The sequence below is a fragment of the Lates calcarifer genome, linkage group LG8, assembly GCF_001640805.2.
Source record: "Lates calcarifer isolate ASB-BC8 linkage group LG8, TLL_Latcal_v3, whole genome shotgun sequence".
NCBI classification, from domain to species: domain Eukaryota; kingdom Metazoa; phylum Chordata; class Actinopteri; family Centropomidae; genus Lates; species Lates calcarifer.
In genome coordinates, this window is record NC_066840.1 from 11,916,225 (window position 1) to 11,930,461 (window position 14,237).

General features: G+C 41.3%; 2 protein-coding genes across 2 annotated transcripts in view; both read left to right on the forward strand.

The window, feature by feature from the left end:
* LOC108899110 (putative protocadherin beta-18) overlaps window positions 1-8,415 on the forward strand; it is a 17,648-nt gene extending 9,233 nt beyond the window's left edge. The window contains exon 3 of the mRNA XM_051072598.1: window positions 7,527-8,415. Coding sequence (XP_050928555.1) covers window positions 7,570-8,415 — 846 coding nt within the window. The 5' untranslated portion in view covers window positions 7,527-7,569. The remainder of the gene's footprint in view (window positions 1-7,526) is intronic.
* Window positions 8,416-10,134: 1,719 nt separating this feature from the next.
* Window positions 10,135-14,129, forward strand: LOC108899111 (protocadherin gamma-A2). Its single transcript, XM_018699386.2, has one exon. The coding sequence runs from the start codon at window positions 10,386-10,388 to the stop codon at window positions 12,765-12,767; it is 2,382 nt and encodes a 793-aa protein (XP_018554902.2). The 5' UTR covers window positions 10,135-10,385; the 3' UTR covers window positions 12,768-14,129.
* Window positions 14,130-14,237: the final 108 nt, after the last annotated feature.

Consider the following 14,237-nt stretch of genomic DNA (forward strand, 5'->3'; position numbering starts at 1 on the left):
GCTCTAGTGAGAGAACACGTTTTGAACTAGGATCTTAGTTTATGTTCTTGACTCTAAATAAATCCTAAATCCTGTTGCATTTTTGCATTTTTATAGATATGTTGCTCCCATGTTTCATGCTGTTTTCGTTTTTACCCTTTGCTGATATTTTTTAACTCATTAAGTTTCCAGTAGTACTGTTTTTTCTAAAGCAAGAGTTTCTTGCATTGTTGTTTCCATATGAATTTGCGCTTGATCTAATCTGGTGTCATTGTAAGAGCCTCTTCTGGATGCATGTTCATTGCAACTGTACTAGATACAATTTTAGAGCAGTATTAACAAATTGAAAGTGGAGCCTGTTACGTGTGTTTTGCTAGAGGAGTTTGCCTTTCTTATGTTGGCTCACTATATTTAAAAGCATGGGCATGCATTATTTAAAAACGTGTCCCTTAGATTAAGATGCCGTCCTTAAGTTTGTTTCAGTAGAAATTCATATTTATGTATTTGGCTATTTGTCAGGTACAATACAGTATTTTCCATTTGTAAATCTAACTATTACAAACAAATTTACAGTACAGTGTAATGCAAATTTCTGAATATCAAATGCAAGACGTTGCTGTCCAATTTTGACAAGGCAACTTGAAATTGTTGCTTGGAAACAAGGGTTCTTCATGAGACACCGGTGTAGCAATTCCATGTTTGTTTTGGTTTTTCCGTTAAGTGGGCCATTTACTAAAGCAATGTTGTTGTTTTTGTTGTTTTCATAAATAATTGTTACTGAGGGGGGTCCGTCTTTTAAATAAGCACAAAGAAAAACACACATCGTGTTGTTATACCTTAAAAATACTCATGGTGTCAGTGTGTACCAGTGAACAAGAAGTCACGGTCATTCTCCACCCTTCAGTTTCAACGAATTCAAAGCCTGTTTCTGTTTTTGTGCCGCAGTTCACAAAAACTGGTTCGTCTCTGAGTGCAATGTAATGTTTTTGTTCATTGTAAGAATTCGCGGTTGCAATTTAGATATATTTTCAGCTATTTAGTAATAGTTTTAATGTGAGTGGGCTCTTTCTCGCAGTAACAATGGGATACAGAAGATTTGCGCTGCACTGCGGCCTGGCTTTCATTTTTCTTGCCATCCACCCCGTCTATGGAGATGTGAGCTACTCTATTCCGGAAGAGATGAAACGTGGATCTGTAATCGGAAATATTGCAAAGGATCTTGGACTTGATTTGGGCAGACTGTCCGCCCGCAAAGCCCGTATCGATACCGAGGATAACAGTGTTAAGTACTGCGGTGTGAATCTCAACACCGGAGACTTGATTGTACAAGAAAGGATTGACAGAGAAGGGCTTTGTGCGAAAAAAGCATCGTGTGTTCTAAAACAGGAACTCGTTCTGGAAAATCCATTAGAGCTGCACCGTATTAGTATCCGTGTTCAGGATATTAATGATAATTCACCACAGTTTAAGGAGGATTCACTGAAATTTGAAATTCGTGAAATGGCAGCAAAGGGTGCGCGTTTTCTCCTGGATGAGGCGCACGATGGAGACATCGGAGAAAATGCTGTCCAGGGCTACTCACTTCAGCAGAATGATCACTTCAAACTTAATGTTAAGTCAAAAGGTACGGGCAGAAAATATGGTGAATTGGTTTTAGACAAAGAATTAGACAGAGAGGAAAATAAAGAGATTATGTTATTACTTACCGCATTTGACGGTGGCTCTCCTCAGAGGTCAGGTACTGTAGTCATACACGTCACTGTGCTGGATGCTAATGATAATGCACCAGAGTTTAGCCAGGCCATTTACAAAGCCAGTCTGCCTGAAAACTCTCTTCTGGATACATTGGTGATCACAGTGAGTGCAGCTGATGCAGACGATGGAGTGAACGGTGAAGTTACTTATGGATTTGACGATGTTTCAGATGAAAACCAAGTTTTCTCTCTAAACCCTAAAACCGGAGACGTTAAAGTGGCTGGGGCTATTGATTATGAAAAAGAATCTTCATATGAAATGCAGATCAGCGCTAAAGATGGCCTGGGATTGGCGTCATATGCAACTTTAATAATTGAAATTACTGACATAAATGATAACGCTCCTGTTATTTACCTGAAATCACTGACTAACGCTATACCTGAGAACGTGTCACCTGGTACAGAGGTGGGCATCATTAACGTGCAGGACAGAGACTCTGAGAATAACAGACAGGTCCGCTGCTCCATTCAGCAAAATGTTCCTTTTAAATTAGTTCCCTCAATTAAAAACTATTATTCTCTGGTGACCACAGGACAACTGGACCGCGAACTAGTGTCTGATTACAACATTACAATCACAGCCACTGACGAGGGCTCTCCACCTCTGTCCTCCTCCAAAACTGTTCATTTATCTGTAGCTGACATCAACGACAACCCACCTGTGTTTGAGGAACAGTCATACAGCGCATATGTGACAGAAAATAACAAACCTGGCTCCACTCTATGTTCCGTTAGTGCTCGAGACCCCGACTGGAGACAAAACGGTACAGTGATTTATTCTCTGTTACCTGGTGATGTGAACGGTGCTCCGGTGTCCTCCTATCTGTCTGTTAACGGAGACACGGGGGCGATCCACGCTGTGAGGTCGTTTGATTATGAACAGTTCAGGAGCTTTAAAGTTCACGTGATGGCCAGAGACAACGGTTCTCCTCCTCTAAACAGCAACGTGACCGTCAGTGTCTTCATATCGGATGTGAACGACAACTCTCCTCAGATACTGTACCCCGGGCAGGAGGGCAACTCGTTCATGACCGAGCTGGTCCCCAAAGCTGCACACGGAGGCTCTCTGGTATCCAAAGTTATAGCGGTGGACGCGGACTCCGGACAGAACGCCTGGCTGTCCTATCATATAGTCAAATCCACTGATCCGGGACTTTTCACTATTGGTCTCCACAGCGGAGAGATCAGGACACAGCGGGACATTTCTGAATCTGACAGCATGAAACAGAACCTTATTGTGTCAGTGAAAGATAACGGACAGCCCTCTCTCTCTGCCACCTGTTCCATGTATTTACTTATTTCTGATAACTTGGCTGAGGTGCCAGAGCTGAAGGATATTTCTTATGATGAGAAGAATTCCAAACTGACCTCTTATCTGATCATCGCGCTGGTTTCTGTGTCTACATTTTTTCTGACTTTCATTATCATCATTCTGGGTGTGAGGTTTTGTCGCAGGAGAAAGCCCAGACTGTTGTTTGACGGAGCAGTCGCCATCCCCAGCGCTTATCTCCCTCCTAATTACGCAGATGTTGACGGCACAGGAACTTTACGCAGCACTTACAATTATGACGCCTACCTGACAACAGGTTCTAGAACCAGTGACTTTAAGTTTGTGACATCATACAATGACAACACACTGCCTGCAGACCAGACTCTGAGGAAAAGTCCATCAGACTTTGCTGAGGCCTTTGGAGATTGTGATGCTTCTCCTGAGGTAGGGACAGGTGTCACGTATAGTTTGACCTATTTTTATCTGCATTTGAATGGTTCAGCCAATACCCTTACAGAAATGTGTCTTTGCCCTTTTCTTGTTTATGCTTGTGGAGACCATGGTTTTAATAGTAACACACGTTTGCGATGAATTTTCCTTGGATAGTTTCACTCCGTTTTAAAATGACTACAGCCTTCCATGCAGAGTCTTTACTGTCGTTTGTTTCTGAATGTATTAACTGATCATGATAGTACAACATGGATCATGAAAATAAGTAATTACTGCTTTAATTACTAGCTTTGGTGATCTCATGTTTTCAGAAAACAGTTCTCCACCCTCAGTGTGCAGGTGTTTCACATTCTCAGTCTTTTAAGAGACTGTTGGTTTATTTTTGTACTTTATCCCCAAAATCTGTTCTGTTTTTTCACACAGCGTCGGTGTATCTGTCTGTGTATATGGAGTAGAGCTGCAGGCTGTTCCTTGTGTCTCTGTCCTTGGTGCTGAACCTTGCTTTTTTCCTTGCAGTGTATTTTCATAAGCAACTTACTCCTCTCCTCTATTATTTCCACATGATCCAAAAGTTTAAAATACAGTTTCACTTAGTGAAACTGATTTTCCTTCCTTGCAAGACTGTGAGAAAAGGTCCAGCTGACTTTGCTGATGCTTTTAGAGATTCTGAAGTGTCCAGTCTTAACTAATTCATAAAGTGATGATGCAAAAAGGAATCAATATGTTAAGTCTTTCTTTTTCAATGAGTAGATTATATAATTGCAGTAAGAAATTGCAGTCCATTAGATTTTTATTGTGTAAGCATGTACCTCTATCCTTCCTAATATAAGTGTTTAAGGAAATTCCAAGTAATGCCTAAGTTATATGTGAGAGTTTGCCAATCAGAACATCATACAAACTAGACAATCATAGGATGATACAACCTGCAACAGATACAAGTTGTTGTGAGTATCTTTCATTTTCTCCCCCCAAAATTGCCAAACTCTTACATAGTCAGAGACTTGCACTTCTGAGGGATATGTGACATACAGTGTTCGTCTATGTTTAATTTCAACAGTATGACATCCACTTGAAATGTTCAGAATTCCTTCATGTCTCCAAATTTGGGAAACTGAAGATATGAAGTAGAAGGTTCTCTATGCAACTCTAGTGAATGCTAAGAGTTTAAGGGAGGTCAGTGAGTATCAGTATCAGTGTCAGTGTTACATGGGCATGTAGAGTGTGGCAGGTTTTAGATGCTGTACAAGTTTTCTTTTCCTAAGAGGTCAGGGAATCTTTGGTGCAGGTTATTATAGGCTCCTGTCAACAAATGATTTTATATCCCAACTGGATCCTGGGGGGGGGGTTGTTTTTTCCAATATGCTTGAGTCTTAGCATCATGTATTTATTGAATTCAGTGCACGTTATCATCGCTGTCCTTACAGTCTACTAATGTCTGTGAAGATAGGAGTGTGTTGCTCTGAGGGGTTGTATATACTGGGGTCATGTACTCTGTGTGGACAAAGGACAAAAGATTTATGTTGAATTTTTGTGTGTGTGGTTAATCTAGCCATGCAGAGAGGAGCACTGGTGGAACCTGGGTTATTGTATAAAAGGGCTGGTCCCTGTGCACCTTAGGACTCAGTATGTTTTGATGTGTTTCAGAGGATTAGCTGTGTATATTGATGTGTTTGTAGCTTGAGGTTTGCTAAACTGGTTATCTTCCTATGACAAGGATTTTAAATGTTTTGCTCTGACAGAGTTCAATGTGTGTGTGGCTTGGTTTGGTAGGTGAAAGATGGAGGAGCTGGTTTCCTGTTTTTTTAATAGTGTTATGCACAGTGCCATATCTAGTTGGTAGAGCTCTAATAAAAGATGTTATACGTCAAGTATCTCTTTCTCTCTCACTCAGCAGTAAGCTCTTATTTCATGGAGTAGTGCTGTCCATGACATTTGTTTGATTAGCCATGACTTGTTTCTAGGTTTATCTTTCTCATTGTTGATGAATTATAACAACATATTGCATGTATGTGGTCTTCCAGAGTGTAGGTTTATCAGAGGTTTAATCTGTCACAGACATAGTTTACAGTGGCTGCATGATAATATGTCCTGAAGAGACTTGACTTTTTAATTTCAGTCAGAGATGTGTGCTACATTGCTCTGGGAAAGAGTTTTAATGTTTCAAATTGATGAGTGCAACTCATATATAATTATAACAAGGAGCATTTTCTTACACCCACAGTTTGTATTGTGTCATGACTGCATAAAACAGCTAACCAGTTAATATCATTTCGCTATAATTTTAGAGTTCCACTTAAACTTTCTTATTTTTATTATATGTTTAGTCTGTTATTTCTTCGTTCTCACTCAGGGTGTCGCTATTCGCTAGTCTACGTGAAACATTTCCACCCCACCCTCTGGTGTGCCGACCAATAAAGGGTACATTTTTGGTTGCTGTAGGTCCTCGTATGCCTCCAGAGTAACGGTGGAGTGCTGTCGATTTTCTTTTAGCTGAAATGGACAATTCCTCCTGAACTTCTGATCGAAACGGGGCCATTTGTCTGTTGCAAATACATTGTAATGATGGGCCGCCATGTGTGCTGCTTCATTTTCTTTCTATTGTGGCAAGCCGCGAATGGGGACGTGAGTTATTCCTTTCAGGAGGAAATGAAACGCGGATCTCATATTGGGAATATAGCGAAGGATCTTAACCTGGACGTGAATACGCTGTCTTCTAGAAATGCCCGTGTTGATGCCGCAGGAAATCGGAAACGATATTGTGACATCAGTCTCAGTACTGGGGATTTAATTGTTGCCGACAGGATTGACCGTGAGGAGCTTTGTGGAGAAAAGCTGTCGTGTGTAATAAAACGCGATCTCGTACTAGAGAATCCTCTGGAACTGCATCCTTTCAGTCTGCACATTCAAGATATTAATGATAACTCACCACAATTTAACGAAGAAATGATTAACATAGAAATTCGAGAGTCAGCTGACAGAGGAGCTCGTTTTGTGATAGAGGAGGCGCATGATGCGGATGTAGGCCAAAATTCAGTTCAACAGTACAGCCTTAAGAAGAATGATAATTTCATTCTGGCTGCTAATGTAAACACATTGGAGCTTGTACTGGACAAAGAGCTTGATCGTGAAAAACAAGAGGAGATTAATTTGCTCCTTACAGCTTTAGATGGTGGGTCTCCTCAGAGATCAGGTACCGTAGTCATACATGTCACTGTACTGGATGCTAATGATAACGCCCCAGTGTTCAGCCAGGCCGTTTATAAAGCCAGTCTGCCTGAAAACTCTCCTCTAGATACAGTTGTGGTCACAGTGAGCGCGACTGATGCAGACGAGGGAGTGAATGGAGATGTGACATATGACTTTGGACATGTTGCTGAAGATGTGAAGAAAGTTTTTAGTATTGACCGTAAAAATGGCGAAATAAAAGTAAATGGTAGGGTTGATTTTGAAACTGTTACATCATATGATTTGCGCATTAAAGCAAAGGATGGATTGGGATTATCGTCATACACAAAGGTAACCGTTGATATCACTGATGTCAACGACAACGTGCCTGTAATCTATGTGAAATCTTTGGCGAACCCAGTACCAGAAAACGTGTCACCTGGTACAGAGGTGGGCATCATTAACGTGCAGGATGCAGATTCGGATAATAACCAAAAGGTCCGCTGCTCCATACAGCAAAATGTTCCTTTTAAATTAGTTCCTTCTATTAAAAACTATTATTCTCTGGTGACCACAGGACAGCTGGACCGTGAACTAGTGTCTGATTACAACATTACAATCACAGCCACTGACGAGGGCTCTCCACCTCTGTCCTCCTCTAAAACTGTTCAGTTATCTGTAGCTGACATCAACGACAACCCACCTGTGTTTGAGGAACAGTCCTACAGCGCATATGTGACAGAAAATAACAAACCTGGCTCCACTTTATGTTCCGTTAGTGCTCGAGACCCCGACTGGAGACAAAACGGCACAGTGATTTATTCTCTGTTACCTGGTGAGGTGAACGGTGCCCCGGTGTCTTCCTATCTGTCTGTTAACGGAGACACGGGGGTGATCCACGCTGTGAGGTCGTTTGATTATGAACAGTTCAGGAGCTTTAAAGTCCACGTGATGGCCAGAGACAACGGTTCTCCTCCTCTGAGCAGCAACGTGACCGTCAGTGTCTTTATATCGGATGTGAACGACAACTCTCCCCAGATACTGTACCCCGGGCCGGAGGGCAAATCCTTCATGACCGAGCTGGTTCCCAAAGCTGCACAAGGAGGCTCTCTGGTGTCCAAAGTGATAGCGGTGGACGCGGACTCCGGGCAGAACGCCTGGCTGTCCTATCATATAGTCAAATCCACTGATCCGGGACTTTTCGCTATTGGTCTCCACAGCGGAGAGATCAGGACACAGCGGGACATTTCTGAATCTGACAGCATGAAACAGAACCTTATTGTGTCAGTGAAAGATAACGGACAGCCCTCTCTCTCTGCCACCTGTTCCATGTATTTACTTATTTCTGATAACTTGGCTGAGGTGCCAGAACTGAAGGATATTTCTTATGATGAGAAGAATTCCAAACTGACCTCTTATCTGATCATCGCGCTGGTTTCTGTCTCAACATTTTTTCTGACTTTCATTATCATCATTCTGGGTGTGAGGTTTTGTCGCAGGAGAAAGCCCAGACTGTTGTTTGACGGAGCAGTCGCCATCCCCAGCGCTTATCTCCCTCCTAATTACGCAGATGTTGACGGCACAGGAACTTTACGCAGCACTTACAATTATGACGCCTACCTGACAACAGGTTCTAGAACCAGTGACTTTAAGTTTGTGACATCATACAATGACAACACCCTGCCTGCAGACCAGACTCTGAGGAAAAGTCCATCAGACTTTGCTGATACATTTGGAAGTTGTGATGGTTCTCCTGAGGTAGGGACACATTACCTACAATCTGTTCCAGATGTGTAAAACTTCTTCAATATCTTGTCTCACTTCACATCTATTTATATCATTAATGAGCTTGATAGGAAGATACAGTTGCAGTCAAACTGTTCATTTTCATTTTGGATACATTGTCGATGGTAAATTATGTCCCTCACACAATGGCAGTCATTGTTGAAGAGGAAATTAATCCTTTGGCCATATTTTCCATCATTTGTCATTTTCAGTAGATGACTTTGATGTTAACTTTTTCTAGCAAGCAATGATCTTTCATGATCGTCCAGGGAAATATGTTTTATGGTATAAAGTTGACTGTTATGTGTATCTTACAAGTTGGATGGATGAAAATCTACTTAGACGTGTTATTGTTGTCACAAGTGGAAGACGCCACCTGAAGAATGCACATCTTTACATTTAAAAGATGTATGACAAGTTGGCTTCTCTTGTTAAAGCGTGTTGTGCTTGATTCATTTGACCTCAGCTTTTCATAAAAATATATGTAGAGAGAAATGGGTGACTTTCCTGTGTCATAAATGTAGTTTGTAAACAGAAGTGGCTATCTTATGGGGATATCTTCTGTGCTCATGCTGACTTAATGGTTCTATGGTGAAGCCTCTGAATTTAGTATGACAGACCTTTATTACATTATGACAGTTTTTTAGCTGTGCTCTGTCAAACTTTACCCTGTATAACTGTTTTATATTTTAGGTAATTTTTGTTTTGTCTCTGAGAGGAAAGAAATTACATCAAGGTATGGCTGGGTCCTATTTCCTCTTCATTATATGTAATGTAGTAGGATTAAACAACTATAATCACTATCAATCACCACAGATTTTGCAATAGCAATGTAACATAATTTTGTAGTTGTATACTGGTGGTAGTTTTATGACTAGTGTGTCCTGCCAGCAAGTTTTCTAACTTTTTGATTTTGGCATTGAGTTTTTTCTTGGTTGCAGTCCTTTGTCCTAACATGGAGTGGGGAGAGAAGGAGTTCCTTGGTCAGAGTTTAATAAAATGTTTGGTTTATAAACTTAATGCATGTTTGCTACTCTCTCAGGAACCTGTAAAATGAAACTGTTGCATCAATATGTTGAAGCTGATTGTAGGATGTCAGGCCAAGTGGATGCAAAGACAGGGGGCCTGCTGGGTCTAGTTACAAACATGATGTCAGCATTTGTCAGCATGGCTGCCTTTTGTACACGTGGGATGTACATGTCATGGTTATGGTGACTGCAGCCTTTCACTTTTTCATATTTTCTCAGACCACATACAGTGGAGGTAGCCCCTGGTCTACTTTTTGCAAAGATGTCATTAAAATCAATCTGTTTACAGCTGGGATACAGTTACGAGTAAAGAAAATTATACTATTTCAAAGCTTCTTGTATCTGACAAAGATACGTTTTTTATATTAAGGGCTATTCAGTGTGCTTTCTTTAAAATGTATGCTATTTAAGCGTGGTGGCTCAAACAATTGAAAGACAAACTGAACGCATTTTCAAGACTGATTATGTATGTGACTTGTGTATATACTTACCTGAAAATGTCTGGCTTGAAGAAGTGTATGCTGTCGTCATACCTTGAATCTGTCCTGGATGCACTGAAGTAAAAGCATGCACAGTAGAACGTGGTGCAACGGATTTCCTGATAGGACTGATTGGAGGTACTTGTTGCAAATGTTGTAAACATTCGAGTTAATTTGACCTCTATTTAATTTAGAATAGTGTGCAAAGATAAGGAGACTACAACCGATATTAACACTTTCTTTTGACTTTTTCCTCAATCATTGTCATTGTTGAATTTAACTCACGGTGTCGCTATACACCAGCTTTACAACGATCTAATTACTCTATCCTTTGTGGACAGACATTCTTGTACGCCCATTGAGTGGTCTAGATATCAGCACAGTTACACTGAATTACTGTTGCTATTCGTGTTATGTGGTAAAACAGCGTTTCTTGTATCGATTCTTCACCATCATAAGAACTCACCCTAGGACGATGGCTTCGAAAATGATCTTGTTTCAGCCGAGCTGCTTCTATTTCCTCCTTCTTTTGCATATCGCGTATGGAGACATGAGCTATTCTTTTCCAGAGGAGATGAAACGGGGATCGGTTATTGGGAATATAGCCAAGGATCTTGGGCTGGAAACGGGCGCGCTCTCTAACAGAAGAGCCCGCATTGACAGCGATGGGACTGACAAACGTTACTGTGACATAAACCTGAATAACGGAGAGCTGATTGTTGCCGACAGGATTGACCGAGAGGGGCTTTGTGGCGAAAAGGCTTCATGCATCCTGAAACACGAGCTTGTCCTGGAGAATCCTCTTGAGCTTCATCGATTTAATCTACACATTCAAGATATCAATGATAATTCACCACAATTTAATTACGACTCAATAAATCTGGAAATTCACGAGTTGACAGCAAGAGGAGCTCGTTTTGTGATAGAGGAGGCGCATGATGCGGATGTAGGACAAAATTCAGTTCAACAGTACAGCCTTAAGAAGAACGATAATTTCATTTTGGCTGCTAATGGAAACACAGTGGAGCTTGTACTGGATAAAGAGCTTGATCGTGAAATGCAAGAGGAGATTAATTTGCTTCTCACAGCTTTAGATGGTGGGTCTCCTCAGAGATCAGGTACCGTAGTCATACATGTCACTGTACTGGATGCTAATGATAACGCCCCAGTGTTCAGCCAGGCCGTTTATAAAGCCAGTCTGCCTGAAAACTCTCCTGTAGATACAGTTGTGGTCACAGTGAGCGCGACTGATGCAGACGTGGGAGTGAATGGAGATGTGACATATGACTTTGGACATGTTGCTGAAGATGTAAAGAAGATATTTAGCATTGACCGTAAGATAGGTGACGTACGAGTAATTGGAGCTGTTGACTATGAAAGTACTACATCATTTGAAATACGCGTTAAAGCAAAAGATGGGTTAGGGCTTTCTTCTTATGCTAAAGTAATAATTTCCATCACAGATGTGAATGACAACGCTCCTGTAGTCAATCTGAAATCATTGACAAGTCCCATACCAGAGGACACCCCACCTGGTACAGAGGTGGGCATCATTAATGTGCAGGACAGAGACTCTGAGAATAACAGACAGGTCCGCTGCTCTATTCAGCAAAATGTCCCTTTTAAATTAGTTCCCTCAGTTAAAAACTATTATTCTCTGGTGACCACAGGACAACTGGACCGTGAACTAGTGTCTGATTACAACATTACAATCACAGCCACTGATGAGGGCTCTCCACCTCTGTCCTCCTCTAAAACTGTTCAGTTATCTGTAGCTGACATCAACGACAACCCACCTGTGTTTGAGGAACAGTCCTACAGCGCATATGTGACAGAAAATAACAAACCTGGCTCCACTTTATGTTCCGTTAGTGCTCGAGACCCCGACTGGAGACAAAACGGTACAGTGATTTATTCTCTGTTACCTGGTGAGGTGAACGGTGCCCCGGTGTCCTCCTATCTGTCTGTTAACGGAGACACGGGGGTGATCCACGCTGTGAGGTCGTTTGATTATGAACAGTTCAGGAGCTTTAAAGTCCACGTGATGGCCAGAGACAACGGTTCTCCTCCTCTGAGCAGCAACGTGACCGTCAGTGTCTTCATATCGGATGTGAACGACAACTCTCCCCAGATACTGTACCCCGGGCCGGAGGGAAACTCCTTCATGACCGAGCTTGTCCCCAAAGCTGCACACGGAGGCTCTCTGGTGTCCAAAGTGATAGCGGTGGACGCGGACTCCGGACAGAACGCCTGGCTGTCCTATCATATAGTCAAATCGAGTGATCCGGGACTTTTCACTATTGGTCTCCACAGCGGAGAGATCAGGACACTGCGGGACATTTCTGAATCTGACAGCATGAAACAGAACCTTATTGTGTCAGTGAAAGATAACGGACAGCCCTCTCTCTCTGCCACCTGCTCCATGTATTTACTTATTTCTGATAACTTGGCTGAGGTGCCAGAACTGAAGGATATTTCTTATGATGAGAAGAATTCAAAACTGACCTCTTACCTGATCATCGCGCTGGTTTCTGTGTCCACCTTTTTTCTGACTTTCATTATCATCATTCTGGGTGTGAGGTTTTGTCGCAGGAGAAAGCCCAGACTGTTGTTTGACGGAGCAGTCGCCATCCCCAGCGCTTATCTCCCTCCTAATTACGCAGATGTTGACGGCACAGGAACTTTACGCAGCACTTACAATTATGACGCCTACCTGACAACAGGTTCTAGAACCAGTGACTTTAAGTTTGTGACATCATACAATGACAACACACTGCCTGCAGACCAGACTCTGAGGAAAAGTCCATCAGACTTTGTTGATGCCTTCGGAGATTTGGAAGGGTGTTCAGAGGTATGAAATTTGAATCGAATGCATCCTTCATCAATCCTGGTCGCTTACATTTTCATACTGTCAAGATGTGACATTTAGGCTAATTAGTTCAAGTCTTGTGCAGTTTTCATTTAAGATATGGCCTGAGGTTTGTTAGTTTCACTCTTGTGCGGACACAGTGTGTTTGAATTAGTCTTGGAAAAGTTATGGTGGTTGTCCAGCTCAGCATATTAATGTGTCTTCAATCAAAGTTGCTTTCACCCAAAGTCTGTGTTTTTATTCCTAGATATTTTACTGTCATCAAAAGGTTGTGTGTGAGACGGGCACCTTACTGAGCTGATTATTCATCTATAGATCTGTTATTACTGGTGTTTGGTCAACATAAAGTAAATTTATTTTTCATTTAAATTATCAAGGTACTGATATTCATTTTTAAGAGGGTTTTTCTTGTGGTGTCACCAAAAGCTTGGTCTTCACTTTTTAACCAATGTTATATAACATTGACAAAAAATTAAACATGAATGAGTGCAGTGCTTGAATTAAATTATTGCTGAACTATTAGTTAGATTAAGCATTATATTACTGATCAGCTGGAGCATGAAGGGTGCAGTGTTACAGTGATGACCTGTGACAGATTCTGCACATATCAGTGACATTGTATAAGTTTCTCTCAGTGCTAAAACACATCTAAAACAGATGATTATTGATGCAGAGTAAACACTGTCTGAAGCCTTGCTTACATGTTATCATTTGTCACTTTCAGGATACAACTTGTGCTCAGTTTCCCTTTCCCCCATTCTCTCTCTCTTATTTCTCTCTTCTCCTCCCTCATTCTCTTTATCTTTCTCTTCTTAACAGACTCAAACAAACAAAGTACATCTAACTTCTTACGCATTCATGTCTTAATTCACCTGCAATCTTGTGCCGCCTTTGTCAGGTGGAATTTCAAACTGAGCTCTTAGGCAGTCATTCTTGTTGGTTTCTCTTTGATCGACTATGGCTTGGATTATACTTCATTTATAGCTGCTTTGGACAGGAGGGCCTGCAACATGAATAAATGTAAATGATAACTATGATCTTATGTTTAAGCCCAGGGAACTTATGCTATAATGATATTTAGTATAGTGTTACTGTATATATCTTATATATACCTTAAAGATATGAATGGTTGACAAACCTACACAGACATACTGGATGGTGTCGTATGTAGCTCTTTACATTTGAATCCAGTCCACTATGCCGTATTATCAGATGTTTATTAGGCTTCCTGTTGTTTGAGTTTTGTTATTGTTGATTGCTCCCTGGTCTGATCAGTGTAAGTGTAAAATACAGATAATACAAATGTAGAGAGAAGAAAGCAGTGCATTTTTTATTTTAATTGCAGTTTGTCAGTTTGCACTGTGGTTTCTGTCACATGGACATTTCTGCAGTGACTGTGCTTGATCAGTGATACACTCTGAATGAATGACTTATTTGATTCATAACATTATGCATGAT

Bases quoted from the DNA above. Each gene is read 5' to 3' on its own strand.
- LOC108899111 (XM_018699386.2), top strand. From the start codon at position 10,386: ATGGCTTCGAAAATGATCTTGTTTCAGCCGAGCTGCTTCTATTTCCTC.